The 21,901-nt window shown below is 36.6% G+C and overlaps 1 protein-coding gene across 2 annotated transcripts in view; it reads right to left on the bottom strand.

Moving 5' to 3' along the window:
• Positions 1-21,901, bottom strand: part of LOC150098597 (aspartate dehydrogenase domain-containing protein-like) — a 117,946-nt gene that overhangs the window by 29,077 nt on the left and 66,968 nt on the right. For both annotated transcript variants that reach the window (XM_090404796.1, XM_090404795.1), the window contains exon 5: positions 10,072-10,192. In XM_090404796.1, the coding sequence (XP_090260922.1) occupies positions 10,072-10,192 (121 nt within the window). The remainder of the gene's footprint in view (positions 1-10,071; positions 10,193-21,901) is intronic.

The following is a 21,901-nucleotide window of genomic DNA, read 5'->3' as shown; positions in this document are numbered from 1 at the left end:
ACTAATTAGGAAAAGCAAACTTAATCCAAGATTGTCTGCTGTAGACTTCAATAGAGACTTAGCAGTTAGTGGGATTAATGTTTTTGACATGACAGTACATCAAAGATTGTTGGAAGTAGGAAGGATGTCCACAGACCAAAATAAGGAACAGCTGTTGATGAAGACTATGCAGAAAAAGAGACTCAGTGGGTAAAGGTGTACAAAGATTGGACTGTTGAGAAGTGGAAAAAAAAAAGGTCATATTCTTAGATGAGAGCCATTTCTTTGTCCAAGGAGAGCAAGTACTCTATGTTTGAAAATCAGTGGCTGAGAAGACTTCTCCCACCACCTTCACCAAGCTCCTAAACACCCAGCTAAAAATATGTTCTGGGATTGTTTTACACATAACAGTGCAGGATCACTTGTGTCTGTTGATGGTATGATGAAAAGTGACTAATACATAAAAATATTAGAGAAAGAGTGGTCCCACAGATCCAGAAAGGCAAAGAACTCATCTTCCAACAGGATCTTGAACCGTGCTACACTTCAAAAAAGTGAAAGTGTTTCTTAAAAATCATAACATCCAACTGCTTAAGTGGCCAGGTAACTCTACTAACATTAACCCAATAGAAAATTTGTGGGCCATAGTAAAAAAGAGACTTGAAAACTTAAATTGTGATGCAAAGGATAACTTAATACAATCCATTATAAAAGTTTGTTTTCGAGATGCAGAAATAAGAAAAGTGTATTCTATGTTGGTAGAATCCTTGCCTAAGTGAATTAATGAACTTATTAAGAACAGAGGAGCACATATAAATTATTAGGTAAAATTGGAGTTTAATTTTTGTACTTATTTTCTTGCAAAATTAAAATTTTTCTTTAAAATGTGAGTGTTTGGATTAATTCGTTTGCTACTGTCTGTGTGTATATATATTTCTTCTTCCTCCTCCTTCCCTCTTATACTTTGCAGTGTCAAGGATTTCTACTCATTTAACTGTGACCGTATCATGAGGATAAGGTAGTTAGCTCTATGCCTCCTGGTGTGTGTCCTATGCCTGTAATGTGTGTGTGTTCATGGGCTGGTTTGCGGATTCTGGGGACGAAAAAAACCCTACCTCCATATGAGACCAGCTAACTGAAAGATACCAGATAAAGGTTCCTCACACACACACACACATATACAGGTAACCCTTGTATAACGCAGATGTTAGGTTAAACAAAAATCAACCATTATCTAAATTGCGTTATGCAAGACTCAGATCAGATAGAAAAAGTAGGGTTAGGTTCTGAAATCGTTTTTTTTTTTTAAGATTATATAAACAATGACATATCCAACAAAAATATATTTTTATTTAATTCAAGTAATTCATGTAGGTTACGAAAACACAAACTATGAAACAAATACATAGTATATAATTATAAAAAATTATAAATTGTACTTGCACATAATGCAACGAAGGTGTTTTAGGTCAAATAAAATAAAGTGTATATTTTAATCGTCATCACTCTCTTCAAAACTAACATTTCGTAGATGTTCTTTATTTACGATGGCCGGACGTCGCCATCACTTGAAATCTTTTGGACATCATTAGTATAATTCTCATTGCATACTTCGGCTAGTTTAGTTATGAAGAAGTCAGTAATAAGACCTTGCTTACCACTATGCTGAAAACATTTATTAAGTTCATAATATGGAGCTAAACAAATATCCAATTGTCTCATGAATTTTCCAGAGCACTCCATTGAGAGATCATTATCCATAAAATAACTTTCTTGCCAAGTCCAATCCTATTGCTAATTTCTTGAAACTGAGTTCTTTAACGGATTCATCACAATCAGAATCTAAGGCATAACTTCCCCTGACATTTGGTTCGACGTCATCTATTAATTGTACCAGTTCCTCCTCATTTAAATCTATTTCCACATCAATTAATTCACTATTGAAGAGATTGGAGCTGATCACATTGGAGCTCATGTGCTGATCGAAACTGAATGTATTGTCTTGTTAAATTGTTATCTTGGCAGTTTGCAGTGGATGGGTTTATCCCTATTAACAAACGCGTATATTGCAAAAGCGCTCTAGTGGCCATTACTATAATTTTGTTTTTTTTTTTAAGCATTACATTTAAAACATTTAAAGCATTACATACAATATGTAATGCTTTTTAAAAAAAGCATTACATATTGTATGTAACTCACCAAAAAATAAAGTTCTCAGCTTGAGATTAACACACTTATGATTTTTAATGCACTTCCCGGGCAGAAAACGAAGACAATTTTCAACAATAAATACTTTATACAGTAAACAATTGACGTACATGCATGCTAAAGGGTATTTCCCCTAATATAAATTCGCTACTTATAACTACATGCGCAATACTGGCAGACGCAAATTTAACGAAGATGAAATTTGATTTTTAAGTCGTGCGTTGAAAACTATATGAAAGGATAAAGGGTTACTACAGTTTGTAGACCGCATTATATCAAAACCATGTTGTGTAAGTACCACGTTCAACAAGGGTCACTACAATTTGTAGACTGCGTTATATCGAAAACGCGTTGTATAAGTACTGCGTTATACGAGGGTTACCTGTACACACACACACACACATATATATTTATAAAATTAATATTTAATTGACTAGAACCCGAGAAAGTATAACAAAAAACTTTAATAAATCACGACTAGTTTCATCGGTGTCCCGACTTCTTCAGGTGAGTAAGAAATAACACAAAACTTATAAACTAACAAGATAAAAAAACATGGACTTTCCAGCTTAATAAAAAGAAGAAGAATAGTAACAGTCATATTTGAATAGGTGACTGCGTGCTATTGTTAGCATGAGTTGAATGTGTGTGACAGCTAATTTTAGAGCGCCAGAATTGGATTACTGAGCTATGGGAATCAGGCAAATTGTAACTCAGATTATTGTTCATGTGTGAAGGGTCCAGAACTATTTCTTTGGATTCTATAATTCATCTTTCAAATTCTTCTTTGCACATATAGAAATTGGTTGTGTGGTCCCAATCAACTTGGTGTTGACATTCTTCGAGGTTAGAGTTGGCAGAGAAAAGAACATGACTGAAAAGGGCGCTCGCTCGTGTTCTACTATAGGAGATGTCACGTCTATGTTCCTGTTACTATTCTTCTTCTTTTTATTAAGCTGGAAAGTCCATGTTTTTTACCTTGTTAGTTTTATAAGTTTTGTGTTATTTCTTACTCACCTGAAGAAGTCGGGACACGATGAAACTAGTATGTGGTATGTGCTAACACCATTTCATTTTGTTAGCACATATATATAATTGATCCCACAGACGAGGTCACAAGACCTGTAATGCAACAGTGCCACATGTGTGTGTGCTAATGGTTAAGAAAAAAGAGCGAATCCATTAACAAGTTTCTTGAAGTGCTTGGGTGGGAGTTGTATTCATTGGGAAAAACTGTATGGAGAAGACTGTTCCAAAAAAGCAGAGATAGATGGAATGAAGGTAAAAAATGAGAGGTTGGTTTGATATGTTTGAACTGTGTATGGATGTTAAACAGTAATTGCTCTTCTTCTTAGAGAAAAGAATTAGAGGAGAGAGAAAACCAGTAGCATGATAGTGGCCAGTTCAATGGAGCAATGCCAATGAAAATGAGAAATAGACTTGGGATAGGAGAAATATGTTAAAGAGAATCACTGATTAAGCAGGTTGTTCTCCTTTCTATGCAATCAAGAACTGCTGCATCACCCCAAATGTGAGAACAATATCCTAAGGTCACTCAGATTTGGGATTTATAGTGTTAAGATTTGAGCAGAAGAGTAGAGTGCAACAAAAAAATAATATCAAGTTTTTTAGAGGCTGCAGAAGGATGTGATGTGTTTATACTATGATAAGCTGTAGAGAGTGTTCTCACTTGGTTACAAAATAAATTTATACTTATCAAGTAAATTGTACATGCATGTTCTTGTTTAATCCTTTATCCATGTTTAAGTAAACAGTTTGTGTGTGACATAACTTCACACTACATGATTTGTGTATGGAGACTATTGACCTCGCATCAATTGCCTCGATATTCTGTAATGCAAATCATGCTTCCTTTCAGACATGTATATTGCTATGCATTAAGGAAAGGGTCACTATATATACCAGTTTCAGTATGGTAAGGAAGACGAAACTGGAATATGAGAGGAGATTAGCCCTAAGATCTAAAGAAAATCCTAGGGAATTTTTTAGATATGTGGCTAGTAGGAGGAGCAATGACTGTGGAAGAATGATATTGTGAGATAAAAATAGGAATAGAGTGACTGATGCAGAGGACATAGTGGAATTGTTCAATGAACACTTTATTGGAGTATTTCATCCTGGAGGAGTCGGTTTTAATGCTAGAGGGATAGGGCAAGTTCGAGGTTTAGAGGTACAGGAGGAGAGTGTGTTTCAAATACTGAGTACTCTGGATGTCAATAAAGCTGTGGGACTGGATGGTATTTCACCATGAGTTTTGAGAGAATGTGCTAGGGAACTGACAGCCTTTGACCTGGCTTTTCAATGAAAGTCTGGATGCAGGAAAGGTGCCGATGGAATGGAAGGAAGGTAAGATAGTGCCATGGCATAAGGGCGGTAGCAGACTGGAAGTGTCTAATTATAGGCCAGTTTGTGTGTCATCAGTAGTTAGTAAGATCTTGGAGAAAGTAGTGAAGGACCTTATACAGCATTGGGTAGATGAGAGTAGTGTTATCTGTGAGAGTCAACATGGATTTGTGAAGGGGCACTCTTGTTTTAGCAATATGTTAGCCTTTTATGATAAAGTTACAAGAGCATTAAATGAGGGGAAAGGCATATACTGCCATTTTCTTAGACTTAGCAAAGGCATTTGACAGGGTGCCACATCATAAGCTGATATTTAAGTTGGAGCATATGGGTCTGGATGTCAGATTGGTCAACTGGATTCACGATTGGCTGTCCAATAGGTATCAGAGAGTTGTGTATGGTGGGGAAGTTTCAAGGAAGCAGAGGGTTAAAAGTGGGGTCCCACAGGGCTCAGTACTGGGACCTATATTGTTTAACCTTTATATCAATGACATTGTCAGTGGATTGCAAGAGGATATTCAGTTGTTTGCAGATAATGCAAAGCTGGGGAGGATTATTAGTAATAGTGCAGATGTGGCAGTCCTGCAAGAGGATTTGAATAAGCTAGATAGATGGACAAATGAATGGGGTGTTGGTTTAATGCAGCAAAATGTATGGTCTTGAGGTTTGGGAAACATCGATGGGACACTGCATACTCTATGGGAGGAGTTATACTGGAGGAAGTAGAGGAGACAAGAGATCTCGGGTTGATGATTGATAGAAACCTGAAATTTACTGGACATATTACAAAGGTGGTGAAGGTAACACAGATGATTGCTGCAATAATGAGAAGGACACTGACCTGAAGAGATAAAACAGTTATCATTCCATTGTATAAGACCCTGATCAGACCACACTTGGACTATTGTTCTCAGATTTGGTCCCCAGGATTTGAAGGGGATAAATTAACTGTGGAAAGGATACAAAGACAGATGACAAAGATGGTTTCAGGACTGTACAATGATAGTTATGAGGATCGGCTAGGGAATGTGGACTGCAGAGTTTGGTGGATAGAAGGAGGAGAGGTGATATGATTGAGACTTTTAAACTGTTGAGAGGTGGTTACAGGGTTGACACTGGGGAGTTCTTTCACTTGGTTGAACAGCGGGAAGGAGTGATGATAAGAGGCCTTCCCTGGAAGTTACGAAAAGAATGTGAGCAAGAGGGTGCAGAGTGGTTTCTTTGCATGGAGGGTGGTTGAACCATGGAATGCATTGCCTGATGGAGTGGTGAGGGCGAGAAGGGTCAATGAGTTTAAGGAGTGGTATGATAGACTTTGTGTTTCTTAGGGGTGACCTCCCCTCGATGAATCTTGATAGACTTTGTGTTTCTTAGGAAGGAGACGACCTCCCACGATGAGTCTTTTGACTCCCTGGAGGCCCAAATAATAATAATAATAATTTTATTGAGGTCTCATCAGTGAGAGCCAGATCCGGAAGAGATACCATGGTTGAATTAATGCATAATTCATATTTTCCATATACAAGTAAGAATTTATATTCTTGTTTAATCCTTTACCCAAGTGTAAGCAAATAAAGATCATGTGAAGTATCATTTAGACTAGGATATAATTTCTTGGCAAGTTGACAAGTAGAACTTATTTTGTAACCAAGCAGAAAAAACTTTCTGCAGTTTTTCTACAAAATAAGTTGTACTTGCCAAGAAATTATATCCTAGTCTAAATGATACTTCACATAATCTTTATTTGCTTACACTTGGGTAAAGGATTAAACAAGAAAATAAATTCTTACTTGTATACAGAAAATATGAATTATGCATTAATTCAACCATGGTATCTCTTCCAGATCTGGCTCTCACTGATGAGACCTCAATAAAAGCTGAAACTGGTGTAAGTAGTGATCCTTTCCTTAATGGGTCCAGAGTATTTTAATAATAAGGTGATACACCTTTCTAGGAAGGTCTTGCTGAAGAGATATGATCAAAGCCTTATCAGCAGAAGCAATGCCAGAGGCAAGCATCCATTGGAATGTAGTGGTCAAGACCACTTCAACAAGAACTAAATCCATGCAACATCACATCAGTGGGACAAGTAATAGAAAGCTGTATTATTATCATCATCATCATCAAATTCCTGCCATGTAGCCTCAAGGGGTGTATAGGATATGGTAGTACTACATGAAAAATTTACATCATTACTAACTTCCTATCTACAATTTTTCTCCAAATGAGTCTGTTACTTGTCAAGACCCCAACATTATCAGATCTTATATTTCTATCGTCTAAGGCACTTTGTACCGTATCAATCCAACTATATCTTGGTCTTCCTCTGGGTCGTTTTTCTACCAACCTGGCAGAGAACACTAGTTTTGCTAATCTTTCCTCTCCCATTCTGTTTAAGTGACCATACCACCTGAGATTAGCTCTGCTAATGCATTCCTGGATGCAGACAATGTCAAGGTCTTTCCTAATATCTTCGTTTTTAATATGATATTGCCATTGATGCCATCTGTTCATGCCTCTAATCTTTCTCAAGACTCTCATATCTGCGTTCTCTAGTCTTTGGTCAAGTGTTTCACTTCGGACCCAGCTCTCAGATCCATAAGTTAAAACTGGTTTGAACACCGTCTTGTATATTTAGTGTTCCAACTAATTTCTCTCTTATTCCATATGAATTTATTCAATTGACTTCCTACAATACTGGCTTTGTTGATTCTGTTGTCTATTTCCATATTTAATTTACCATCTTCAGTAAAAATCATGCCTAAGTAGCTGAAATGTTTTACTTGTTCCATGAGTTCTCTGTTCACAACACAGTTGACATTTTCAATGATTCTGCCTATTTTCATTGTCTTTGTCTTTTTATTGCTAATCTCCATACCATATCTAGTACAACAATTATTCAATTTAGTCAGGGAATCTTGCAGACTTGTAGCAGATTTATTTAGAAGTATAATATCATCTGCATAAAGAGCTGACATTAACATTTCCAATTTTGATATCAGGTTTAATACCACTTTCCTTCATAATGTGGTCCATATAGATAATGAATAACAGAGGGGATAATGTACATCCCTGTCTCATACCAGATTTAACATTAATCCACCTTCCTGTACTTCCTTGAATTCTACCTGCTGACTTACAACTGAAATAAAGATTAAGTATTGCTTGATATAATGCCCCATTGACACCATATAACTGTAACGTATTGAATAGCTTCTCTCTTGGCACCTTGTCATATGCCTTTTCCAGGTCGACAAAACTTAAATACAGATCTTTGCTATATTCCCATGATTTTTCAACTATTTGTTGTAAAGGGAAGATCTGATCCTGACAGCCTCTATTTGGCCTGAATCCAGCTTGTTCTTCATCACCAAGCTTCTCTTCCACAATCCTTCTTAACCGTTTCTCAAGTATACTTGCATATATCTTACCAGGAACACTCAGTAATGAAATGCCTTTGTAATTCTCACATTCAGTTTTATTTCCCTTTTTATATATGGGTACTATGATAGCTCTACTCCAATCATCTGGAATTCGTCCCTCTGTCCAGGTCTTCTGAACTATGCAACCGCTGTACGACTTTTATAACTCCATACTTGAGCATTTCTGGTCGAATATCATCTACTCCTGCTGCCTTTCCACATTTCAGGCTTTTGGTGGCTTTTTCTACTTCAAGTATGGATATGAATTCAGGAGAAAAAGATATCCTTGAAGTATGGAGAAATTACTTCAAAAAATTGCTAAATGAAACAAGGATATCTTTTTTTCCTGTTTTTGCGTCACCTTTATCAATTTTAATACAGCACTCTTTCCTCCATTTCTAAGCTTCTTCAACAACCTCCAGAATATTTTGCCACCTTCTTGATATTTATTTTCTATGTTCTTGCCAAAGTTCTCTGATGACTTTTGTTTAGCTAGTTTTACACAGTGTTTAGCTTTCTTACATTTGTCTCTGTATTCTCTAAGAGCACAAGCTGACTTATTTGCCAGGAACTTTTGATATGCTTTCTTCTTTTCTTTCATAACTTCATGTGTCCACCATGGAGTTCTGATTTTTCTATCCTTGCAGGCAATCTGAAAACATGCCTCTCTGGCTGAATATTGATTCAGCCAGAGAGGTCTTGACCTTGCTGAAGTGGTCTTGACCACTGCATTCCAATGGATGCTTGCCTATGGCACTGCTTCTACTGATATGGCCTTGATTAGGTCTCTTCAGTGGTGGCCCTAGAAGTTATTAAAAGTGGAAAGTTTTTGCCTGTCATTAAGTGTAAACACTGCTGAGCATCCTGGAGAGATCAAGAGTTAATGAGTTAAAACAAATTTTCATAGCATTTATTGAGGTTAGTTTCTAGTTTCTAGAGAAGACCCAATTACTGACAAAATGATCGAAAACTGGTTTGCATAGTGATCATTTTCATAATGCATAGCAATATGCATGTACGAGATTATGAGATACTGAGGCAACTAATGCAAAGTCAACAGCTTCTGTATACAAGTAACCTAGACATGAAGTTACTTCACATGCAAAACTTGCTTATGCTTGAGTAAAGGATAAACAAGAATATAACACATGGACTATTGTGCCCAGATTTGGTCACCTGGTTTTCAGAAGGATGAAGAGATGTTGAAAAGGGTCCAAAGGCAACTGACTAAGGTAGTTTCTGACCTCTGGAATGTCGAGTATGAGGAAAGATTGAAAAGATGTAATTTGCAGAGTCTAGTGGAGAGAAGGAAGAGGGGAGATATGATAGAGACCTACAAGTTGGTAAGGGGTTGTTATAGGATCAATGGTGGAGAAGTTCTACAGAGAATAGTGGGAGATCAGGGGAGAACCAGAGGTCATCCCTGGAAACTGTATAAAGAGGGTGTGAGTAGGGGAGTGAGAGGCAGGTTTTTTTCGTGCAGAGTTGTGAATGATTGGAATGCCTTGCCTGAGAGTGTGGTGTCTGCAAGGAGTTTGAATGTGTTTAAGACCCGGTATGATGAGATGTGTGTGAGATAAAAGGACCACCTAGATGAGTCTTTGACTCCATGAGGTCTTGTTTAATAATAATAATAATAATAATAATTTCTTGGTAAGTATAATTTTGTACAACTATCTCTATCTATGGCATTTAATGTTAATATTCATTAATGTTAATTAATCAAAATAACAGATTAATGAATTTTATAATTATTATTATCACACCCTCCATGGAGTCAGAAGACTCATAATGGGAGGTTCATTCAACTGACAACATAATTCTCATACTGATTCATTCCCAGCATTAACATGTTCTGGTAATGTGTTCCATTCACCCACAATTCTCCACATAAAAATCTACTCCTCACACCTCTCTTCACCACACTCTTGTACAACTTCCAGTGATGGCCTGTGTTGACATGCATCATTTATCATACAGTCTACAAAAAATTCATTATGTACATTTCAATGAACTATTCTCAACTAGTTACATTGGTTGAGAACGGTTCGTTGAAAAGTCTAAAAAAATTCATGCATGACACACATAAAAAACCTACTTTGGATCTGAAACTAAGCAACCTTGTACTCCATCAAAACCTAAGCTGTGGCCTGCTACAGCTGCAGCAGCCATGGTATTTGTATTCATCGGGGCAAGTTGACAAATATTCCTTACTGGACCTGCGGCAAAATTTTTTTTCTTTATTTTAAATGCAATTATTCTTTAGAAATGTGTAAATTAAGATACATAAATTAAATTAATTATGACAACTTAATTACTTTGATATAGCATACAATACAGCTTTCTTACAACTTGCAGCGCAATCTTTTTATCAAAGGAACAAGTGTGAAGGAACATGGCAGCTAGTAGACTGTCTGCAGTCATTTGCATCCAACAAGAGTTTGTGAAAGAAAGCATTTTGCTTGTGTCTCTGCTTTCTTTCTAAGTTCAGAGTCTTGTTTGTATATTTTTCCACAAAAGTTGAAAGTTTTTTTAACTTGGTTATACTAAAAATTAAAGATGCCAAGAAATTATATTCTTGGTTTCATCCTTTATCCAAGTGTAAGCAAACAAACTTTGCTTGTGAAGTCACTTCACAACTGGGCTACTTGTATATAGAGGCTAATGACTTCACATCAATTGCCTTAGTGTCCCATAATGCAAAGCACATATCCTTACAGATGTATGTAATGCTATGCATTATGGCAAGGCCCACTAATTGATGTGAAGTCATCAGCCTTTATATACAAGTAGCCTAGTTGTGAAGCAACTTCATGTGCAAACTTTGTTTGCTTACACTTGAATAACAATGAAACCAAGAATATAATTTCTTTACATCTTTAATTTATAGTATAACCAAGTGAAAAAAACTTTCAAAATCTGTCTCTAATCACCAGTATTTTAGAAATAAGGTATGACATCCTTTGACTACTTGTATGTGGAAATATGACTTCTGCATTAAACCTTGGTATCACTTCTGGGTCTGGCTCACACTGATGATACTTCAATAAAGTTCAAAACCAGTCTATTATGCATAGTCTGTAAGGATATGGGCTTTGCATTATGGGATACGAAGGCAACTAATGTGAAGTTATCAGCCTCTATATAGAAATAGCTGAGTCATGAAGTGACTTCACGAGCAAACTATGTTTGTTACATTTGGATAAAGGATGAAACCAAGAATATAATTTCTTGCATTTTTAATTTATTTTCCACAAAAGAAAATTTGTGAGATTAAAAATGCACTTTTATTTGCCATAATTATCACAATTAAAGAAATAAAGTTTAGGAAAAAGACTGTATTATTTTAATACAATACTTTTTCCTCATACTATTCCTTAATACAGATTTTCCATAAAATAATGATGGTATTTTTTAAATGCAATTGTTTTTCAAATCAAACTGTTACGTTTGATTTGAAACTTAAGCTAGTTGTTGATTTAATCAAAAAATTCTGTACATATGCACATATAACTTCATTCTGCATGACTTCAAATATTAAGATGGTAACAGTTGAACAAAGAACTCAGTGTGTGTTTTATTGGTATGCAACATTTCAATCAGTGATTCACATGCAAGGAAAATTAAGATGAATCTATAAGGCTAATTCACCTGCTGATAAATGCATCAAACAATAGTGTAGCAAATTTAAAGAAGCCAGCAATATTAAAAAATATAAGGGAATATGTGAGTCAATATATTGTAACAGTATAGTTTTTGTTAAGAGAAGGCCTTGTTTCAATAATTTACTATCATTTTGTAATAACAATATGCCCAAGTTGAATAAGGAAAATGGATAGAACCATGATAATGGTTGCACCCATTTTGCTAAAATACAGCATAGATCATCTTTTTTATTATTATTATGTAACACCTCCAGGGAGTCCAAGGACTCATTGTGGGAAGGCACTATACCCTACTTCGCTAAATACATCTCATCCTCTCTACTACTATTTAATTCTCCAACTACAACACTACTACCATCAATACCATCTATCGCCTATCATCACCAACAACAGTATTTTTGTTGTGTGCTGAAGGCTGATTTGTATGTGTGTGGGATGAAAAATCCTGCTAACACTGTATGAGATCAGCTAACTCACCTTCAACTGAAAAATCACATATAAGGATTCCCCTGGTCACGACGAGAATCAAACCCAGGTCTTTTCCAATCGAAAGGCGCAATGTTCTGCTATTCTTTCAATTGCGCTACGGCAGCTAAAATATATATAGTCACTGAATAGATCTGAACTGAGAATGGCTTTTTTCAGGCAGCATAGCACCAAGAATGCAAATGTCACTTCCACAGGTCTACACAGCTCTCGTGTTCTTTCCTCTTTTCTTTTCTATTTCATCTCCAAGAAACTTAGGCAACCAAATCTGTGCACGTACTCCACTCTACATGTGGTCATACCAATGTCTGATGAAGAGAGATAATAACTTCCTTATCTCTAATTTGTCAGAGTTAAGGTATTCCATTTTGTCCATTTCTGAAATAAGCCCTGTAACTTTTAACTCCCTGCCCATCATAATCCCTCACACACCCCAACTACTTAGCCTAATCAATTTCCTGCAATCCAGTTCTAAAGTATAGTAGTCCACAGCTTGTAATCTTTTTATCTCAAAGTGCATAACCTTATGTCACCTGTTATGCTTCAGAAATCGTAACCTATTGCATAACTTTAAATTTTCACATGTTGAACTGGCAATCATCTTTTTTTTTTTTGTACCTACTGACAGTCTGTTTAAATCATCCTGCAAGATCTCTACATCATTTTTATCTATTGCTTACCCAGTTTTCCATCATCAGAAAACAACTAGATATTTCCCCCTCAAATAATTTCCCATAATCTCATATCATTAACAAATTGCAGTGGCCCGAGTAAGACACTACACACTCTACTGGTCACCTGCCTGCTCCTGGATTCTACTCTTTCATATACTACTGTATGTCTATGAGCCACCATCTTCTGATAGAAAGGCCTATATGTTGGCTATTCATAACTATTATTTCTGAGGAAATTACAATAACTAATTAATACTTCACGATTTTGGCAAAGTTAAATTGCCATTGTTAGGAAACACAGAACAATGATATATGCATACAAGCACTAAGTAAATGAGGCTGAAGAAAGGCAACCAGAGTTGGGTCTCTGGTGTCTCCCCCCTAGTGGGCTAATCGGGTGGTCTTGGATGTTGGACTGAAGATCTGAGGATGAGTGCTTCCCAAATTTGGGACAGTTTCATGCACTCCAGTTTGATGAGGTTTTTGAATGTTTCTTAGGGCTGAGGCAGATTCAAGCAATAGCCTTTCATATTTGTATTTGCTGCAGTAGAGTGAGGTGGCCCTCTTCCAGAGTATGCTCTGGTGAGTGTCGAAAGCATGGTCAGCAAGTCCAGAATGGCCTTAATTGTGGAACCAGATGTATTCGATATGTTCAGAAATTCTGATATTGGCTGTTCTGCCTGTTTGGCCATAGTAGGATAGTTTGCAACTTCAAAGAACCTGGTAAACTCCTGGCAGGTCTGTGGAATGTTGACTAGTCTTTGGTAGAACAGACAAGGGATGCCAATTTTTATACAGCCTGTAAGTGGTTGGATTTCTTTAGGATTTTTGTTACTTTTTTTTTGGATGTGCCCCTGGATATATGAAATAGTGATAACTTTTGTATAATCTGTTCTGGAGGGGATGGGGGGGGGGTTGCAGTTATGGGGTTTTCATATTCTTTTGGATTTGGTGGGGATTGCAGCCATTGGGATCCATCAGGCTGGAATGAATAACCATCTTCTAATTCATATTGCCAGTTTCATATCAATCCCCATTTACTCTAATTTATGAAAACAGCTATATCAAGTATATATCCTGTCAAATATCTTTTCAAAGTTTGGCAATATCAATCATGTTGCCATTTATTTTCTCCAGCTCAAATTTCACTTTATTATAAAAGATACTGAAGAATTATTGTGAAAAAATATTTCAACAGAACAACTAAAGTATAGACAAAATAAGAAAAACAACATGCTGCACTGTATGTCATGATTTTGGAAAAAAGAGTTCATCATCGTCATCTGAGCAATTCAGGTATAGGCTTTTTATGTCCTGCTCTGCAGATGAAGTTGATCTTTCCACCTTAATCTTCATCATCAAATTCCTGCCATGTACCCTCAAGGGGTGTACAGGATATGATAGTACTACATGAAAAAAATTACATCTAAAGCAGCAGTTAGCTAAAGCAGCCAAAAAAAATTCTAAGGAGTTTTTTCGATATGTCGCCAGTAGAAGAAAGAATGATTATGGTAGAATGGGATTGATTGGTGAAAACGGAGGAATGATAACCGCTGCGGAGGATATAGTTGAGATATTTATGAGCAATTTCTAAAGGTATTTCACTCTTGCGAATGTGACATCATGCAGAACTTGAAAGTTGTGGGAGAAGAGGAGGAGGAGGAACTGTTAGTAAGTGAACAGGAGGTATATGAGGAATTGAATAGACTTGATGTAAATAAGGCTGTGGGACTTGATGCTATTTTACCACGTGTCTTGAGGGAATGTGCCAGAGAGTTAACAACAGCTTTTGTATATCTTTTCAACATGAGTCTCTCACTGGGTCAAGTTCCAAAAGAGTGGAAAGAAGGTAAAATTGTTCCAATTCATAAGGGAGGTGATAAGAGTAAGGCTTTGAATTATAGACCAGTCTGTGTGTCTGGAGTTGTGGTCAAGGTATTAGAGAAGTTAGTTAGGAATAAAGTTCAGAATTGGGTTGACAACAGAAAAATACTCTTTGGTGGCCAGCATGGATTTACTAAAGGAAAATCATGCTTTAGCAACCTGCTTACTTTTTATAATAAAGTGACAAATGCGTTGGATAAGGGTATTGCATATACAGTGGTATATTTAGATTTTGCAAAGGCGTTTGATAAATTGCCACATGACAAGCTGGTAATTAAATTGGAACGGATGGGGATGAACAGTAGATTGGTTCACTGGATTGGAGATTGGTTGTCAGATAGGTATCAGCGAGTTGTCTATGGAGGAGCGATATCGCAGAAGAGGAAAGTTACTGTTTTGGGTCCATTGCTGTTTAATTTGTATGTAAATGATATCTGGAGAGGTCTGAATGGTGATGTGCAGTTGTTTGCAGATGATGCAAAGTTGGGCAGAGCTATCAGGAGTAGTGTGGATGCTGTAGCTTTGCAAGAGGACTTGAATACACTGTCTGAATGGTTAAATAAGTGGGGATGTCAATTCAATGTCTCAAAGTGTAAGGTTTTGAAATTTGGGAAGCAGAGATGGGATGTAAAGTACACAATCGGTGCGAATATCTTGGAAGAGGTAGAGGAAATGAGAGATCTGGGAGTGATTGTAGACAAGGACCTAAAATTTCGGGGACATGTTGCTAAAATAGTGAAGACAACACTGCGGATAATGGTAATGATGCGGAGGACATTGACTTGTAGAAGTAAGGATGTTATGGTTCCTTTGTATAAGGCTTTGATCAGGCCACATATGGATTACTGTGCACAGATCTGGTCACCTGGTTTTCAAAAAGATGAAATTGCGTTGGAAAAAGTTCACAGGCGATTGACTAAGGTGGTTTCTGGTCTCTGGAATGTAGAGTATGAAGACAGATTGACAAAATGCAATTTGCAGAAATTGGTGGATAGAAGGAGGAGGGGGGATATGATTGAGACACATAAGCTGTTGAGTGGTTATTACCAGATTAACGTCAGGGAGGTTTTGCACAGAATGGGTGAGGATAGCAGGAGAACAAGAGGTCATTCCTGGAAGCTGTATAAGCAGGGGGTGAGGAGCAGGTTTTTTGCATGGAGAGTGGTGAGTGATTGGAATGCTTTGCCCGAGAGTGTGGTGTGTGCAGAGACAGTGAATATATTTAAGGCACAGTATGATAAACTGTGTGTATAACAGTGGACCTCCCACGATGAGTCTTTGACTCCATGGAGGTTTTTGTAATAATAATAATAATAATAATAACATCATTATTAATTTCCTATCTACAATTTTCCTCCAAATCAGTCTGTTGCTTGTCAAGACTCCAACATTATCAGATCTTATATTTCTATCGTCTAAGGCACTTTGTACCGTATCAATCCACCTATATCTTGGTCTTCCTCTGGGTCGTTTTGCTGCCAACCTGGCAGAGAACACTTGTTTTGCTAATCTTTCCTCGCCCATTCTGTTTAAGTGACCATACCACCTGAGATTAGCTCTGCTAACGCATTCCTGGATGCTGACAACGTCAAGTTCTTTCCTAATATCCTCATTTTTAATATGATATTGCCATTTATGCCATCTGTTCACGCCTATAATCTTTCTCAGGACTCTCATATCTGTGGTCTCTAGTCTTTAGTCAAGTGTTTTACTTCTGACCCAGCTCTCAGATCCATAAGTTAAAACTGGTTTGAACACTGTCTTGTATACAGCTAATTTAGTGTTCCGACTAATTTCTCTCTTATTCCATATGAATTTATTCAATTGACTTCCACCATACCAGCTTTCCTGATTCTGTTGTCTATTTCTATATTTAATTTACCATCTTCAGTAAAAATTGTGCCTAAATAGCTGAAATGTTTTACTTGTTCCACAGGTTCTCCATTCACAACACAGTTGACATTTTCAATGATTCTGCCTATTTTCATTGTCTTTGTCTTTTTATTGCTGACCTTCATACCATATCTATTACAACAGCTATTCAATTTAGTCAGAGAATCTTGCAGACTTGTAGCAGATTTAATTAGAAGTATAACATCATCCGCATAAAGCAAAGAGCTGACATTAACATCTCCAATTTTGATATCATGTTTATTACCACTTTCCTTCATAATGTGATCCATATAGATAATGGATAACAAAGGGGATAATGTACATCCTTGTCTCACACCAGATTTAACATTAAACCATCTTCCTGTACTTCCTTCAATTCTAACTGCTGACTTACAACTCAAATAAAGACTAAGTATTGCTTGATATAATGCCCCATTGACACCATATTACTGCAGCGTATTGAATAGCTTCTCTCTTGGCACCTTGTCATATGCCTTTTCCAGATCGACAAAACTTAAATACAGATCTTTGTTATATTTCCAAGTTTTCTCGACTATTTGTCGTAAAGTGAAGATCTGATCCTGACAGCCTCTATTTGGCCCGAATCCAGTTTGTTCTTCACCAAGCTTTTCTTCCACAATTCTTATCAACCGTTTCTCAAGTATACTTGCATAGATCTTGCCAGGAACACTCAGTAGGGAAATACCTCTGTAATTCTCACATTCAGTTTTATTTCCCTTTTTATATATGGGTACTATAAGAGCTCTACTCCAATCATCGGGAATTCGTCCCTCTGTCCAGGCTTTCTGAACTATGCAGTGCAGCCACTGTAAGACTCTTATACCACCATACTTCAGCATTTCTGTTCGAATATCATCTACTCCTGCTGCCTTTCCACATTTCAAGCCTTTGAGGCTTTTTCTACTTCAAGTATGGATATGTATTCCTGACTGCATGCCTGGTCAGTGTTTTTTACCACTGTGCTCTCATCACTGCTTGTTTCATTTAGCAGTGTTTCAAAGTAATTACTCCATACTTCAAGGATATCTTTTTCTCCAGTTTTCATGTCACCTTTATCATCTCTAATTCCTTTTACAGCACTCTTTCCTCCATTCTTAAGCTTCTTCAACAACCTCCAGAATATTTTGCCACTTCTTGATATTTATTTTCTATATTCTTGCCAAGGTCCTCCCATGACTTTTGTTTAGCTAGTTTTACACAGTGTTTAGCATTCTTGCATATGTCTCTATATTCTCTAAGAGCACAAGCTGACTAATTTGACAGGAACTTTTGGTATGCTTTCTTCTTTTCCTTCACTGCCTCTTTAACTTCCTGTGTCCACCAGGGAGTTCTGATTTTTTTATCCTTACAGACAACCTCACCACATGCCTCTCTGGCAGAATCAATCAATATTTTCTTCAGAGTTTGCCACTGAATCTCCAAGGTTTGATTCCTGTTCTCAAACTCTTTCATTTTTTCTTCAATAATGTTTGTGTATTTTAGTCTACAGTTCACATCTGAGAGCTGCTCAACTTTTATTTGCTTTAAAACTTTCTTACATGTCATTCTTTTCAATATGAAATTCAATTTTATCCTGCTCAAGACTAAATAGTGATCACTTCCAATTTCAAATCCTCTGTACACTCTGGTGTCCTGCACCAGGGAGAAAACATCACTATCAACAATAACATAGTCAATGAGACTTTTCTTATTCCTAGCCTCTTCTCTCCATGTGAATTTGTGCACATTTTTATGTTGGAACATGGTGTTAGTAATAACCAGTCCATGTCCTGAGCAGAAATCCAACAGATATTTGCCATTATTATTAGCTTTGCTCTTTTCTCCAAATTTTCCCAATATATTTTTGTATGTCTGGCAATCATTTCCTACTCTGCTATTTAGATCCCCAACAAGGACCAACTTTTCCTTTTTCATTGTGTCAGATCACCTTAATCTTGGACGTATTATTTATTATTATTATGATATAGTCCACAGAGTCAAATTACTGATTGGAAACCCCCACTATCAAGCACAATTCTCATCACACAACCTCTTAACATTTACTATTTCTACACTCGCCATGCGACAATGTATGCTCATACAATGTATATCTCAGACAATGTATACCTACCATTCCAAGTAGATATATCTTCTTCTCTCTCCTTCCTTAAACTTCTAGATATGACTTCTAGAAGTCATATCCTCTAAGTTCTGTAGTAGCTGACATTCTCTTGATCTATTCTTAAACCTAATATTCCCTTCAGTTATCTCTTGATTTTTTCCAAATATGTGCATACTAGTAAAAATGCAGCTTGATTAAGGCCTTGTATAATCTGTAGTATGCTATTCTCACAATTCTTGCAATTCACCATCTAGAATTAAGGTTCTTAACTAAAATTTCCCTAGGTCTTATTTTCACTGTCCCCTTTAACACATCACTGCCAACTAAATAGACATTGTTAAAACTTTACACGTTGCAACATTCTGGTTCCCATCTGCCATATGGCCAGGGAAAGGTAGCTATATGCTACCATTCTAGGGAGAGATGCAACATTAAGAGCTACATCATTAGCTTTGCTCCTCATAGCAATCCAAAAAATGCGAACTTTGCAGCATCTACAAACACCCTCATATTCCCACTTAAACCTCTCTCAATTTCATAACATATAAGTTAAACAATTCTTCTTCTTCTTCTTATTGTGCTATCTTCTATCGAAGGTCAGCGACCATCTTGGCGAACAAACTGCGATCTTGTGTTAATCTGAGCAGTTGTGCACTGCTCTTTCCTGTCCACGTCTTGATGTTGTCAAACCATGATATTCTTTTTCTTCCTCTAGTTCCTTTGCCATCAATTCTTCCTACCAAAATAGTTTGTAGAAGTTGGTATTTGCTGTTTCTCATGATGTGTCCAAGATATGATGTTTTTCGTTTCTTGATTATTTGTAAAAGATGTTTAGCTTTGCCAATGGATTTTAAGACATCTTCATTGGTAATTTTTTCTGTCCATGATATCTTTAGCATTCTTCTGTATAGCCACATCTCAAAGGCTTCGATTTTCTTGATGGTTGTCGCCTTCAATGTCCATGTTTCAACTCCATAGAGCAGAATAGACCACACGTAGCATTTCAGCATTCGGCATCTGACTTCCATGTTTAGGTCTTTATTGCAGAATAGTGTTCTCATTTTCATGAAGGACTGCCGTGCAACTTCAATCCTTGTCTTTATATCTATTTCTGGATCCCACCGTTCGTTATGCCAGCAACCAAGATATTTATATCTTGACACTTGATCAATATTTTTCCCATTGAGTGTCAGTTTCATTGATGAGACTGGATGTTTGCTGATGATCATGTATTTTGTCTTGTTGATGTTTATATTTATTCCCATTCTTTGGCTTTCTATGTATACTCTGTCAAGTTAAACAATAATGGTCCTAAAATAAATCACTGTGGCACACATCATTATTGACTTGACTCTTCTGGAACACCTCTCTTTCATACATTGCTGATACTTATTAGAGAACTGATTAGCCATTCACTAATCAATTCACTAATCTAATATCCAACTCCAATTTAAATACCAACTTAAGATGTCGATGGCAAACTGTCAAAGGTCTTTGCAAAATATACCTTTGTGATATATACCACTCTGTGTTTTTTTATGTAAAAAATATATGTGCATTCCCTTTTTCCAGTACATATGACACCATGTTGTAATACGTACATAAATTGTTGAAATATGACCTCACCACAATAAACTCATGAATAAATGGAGAAAATGGGTCTAAGTAACAGAATATCAACATGGATGACTGACTAACAGATATCAAAAAGTGGTATACGGATGCGAGTCTGCAAGATTTAAGGTAACTAGTGGTGTACCACAAGGATCAGTGCTTAGCCACTGTTATTCAATCTGTACATTAATGATATTGGGAAGGATTTGACAAGCGACATACAACTATTTGCTAATGATGCAAAGATAGGTAGGGTAATCAGGAATGCTGCTGATATGCAGTACTTGCAGAATGATTTGAATAGGCTGGAACTGTGGATATGGGAAATTGGGTCTCAGTTCAATGTTAGTAAATGTAAACTCATTCACTTCGGCATGATTAGATATCTAATGTCATTATATTGGTGGGATTAGGACACTAGCAGACAGAAGAAAGAGGGGAGATATGATTGAGACTTACAAACTTCTAAAAGGGTCATACAGGATTTCAATTGATGAAATTTTTCAATTTATGGAGAGTGGGGAAAGGACGAGAGGGCATCCTTGGAAGCTGAGAATGAAGGCCGCTAAGAAGGGGGTCAGGACTAGATTTTTCTCTCATAGGGTGGTGCATGATTGGAATAGATTGCCATTGGATGTTGTGAGTGCAAGCAGTGTGAATGAATTCGAGAATAAGTATGATAACTGGTGTGTGTAGTATGTAGCCTCCCTCGATGAGTCTCTGACTCCCTGGAGGTCTCTCTTAATAATAATTCAAACCTGGATTCTCTCTCACACTAACCTCTCCAGAACTTCAACAATCAATCAATTTGAAGCTTCAAATTTCAGATTTCAAACTGTGAAACAATTTTATCCTTATTTCATTCTTTTGAGATCTACAAAGCCTTAATCAATAAGCACTCTTCAGTATTCCCTTAAAAATGCAATTATATGTGCAGACAGTGGATGAGTTTAAGGAGTGGTATGATAGACTTCATGTTGACCTCCTATGATAAGTCTTGTGACTCCATGAATATCAGGAAACAATAATAATAATTAAGTCACTTCAGCTTAAAATCTAGTTTACTTAATTCTTTGTATGTATCTCCTCACTCCTATCCCCATCACTGCCCTTCCATCTTCACTGAAACTTGTATTGCATCATACTCATCAGTATGAAACATCTTAATGAACTGCTCAGTAAATATGTCAACTATATTTTCCTCAGTGGTTACCTGCATCACTTCCACCAACTGATATCATCTTCACATAACCATTCTTTCTTCCACTGCCACATATCAAAATAATCTCTTAGAGTTCTTAGACTTATTGGCTAAGTAATGCCTTACACTATACTTCCTCTTTCCTTTAATAATTTTGTCACTAGCCTACTCTTTATGTAAATGGTAATTATCTCCCATCTTATATTCCATAATATCTCCTTCATCCAGTTTCTGCTTAATCTCATCTAATCCCTCATACATATTCATGCACTGCTGCTCTTAAATATTCTTTGAATAGATCCAAGCAACAATAATCTCTCATTCATATACATGTGGGTTTACTCATTTTTAGATCCAAATCCTCTCAGACAAAATAATCACAACTTTAA

This window comes from Typopeltis vanoorti, chromosome 15 (genome assembly GCF_054136105.1).
Source record: "Typopeltis vanoorti isolate ZY-2024b chromosome 15, IOZ_Tvanoo_1.0, whole genome shotgun sequence".
NCBI lineage: Eukaryota > Metazoa > Arthropoda > Arachnida > Uropygi > Thelyphonidae > Typopeltis > Typopeltis vanoorti.
The sequence above is the reverse complement of the archived record's forward strand: the minus strand, read 5'-3'. Positions and strand labels throughout refer to the sequence as shown.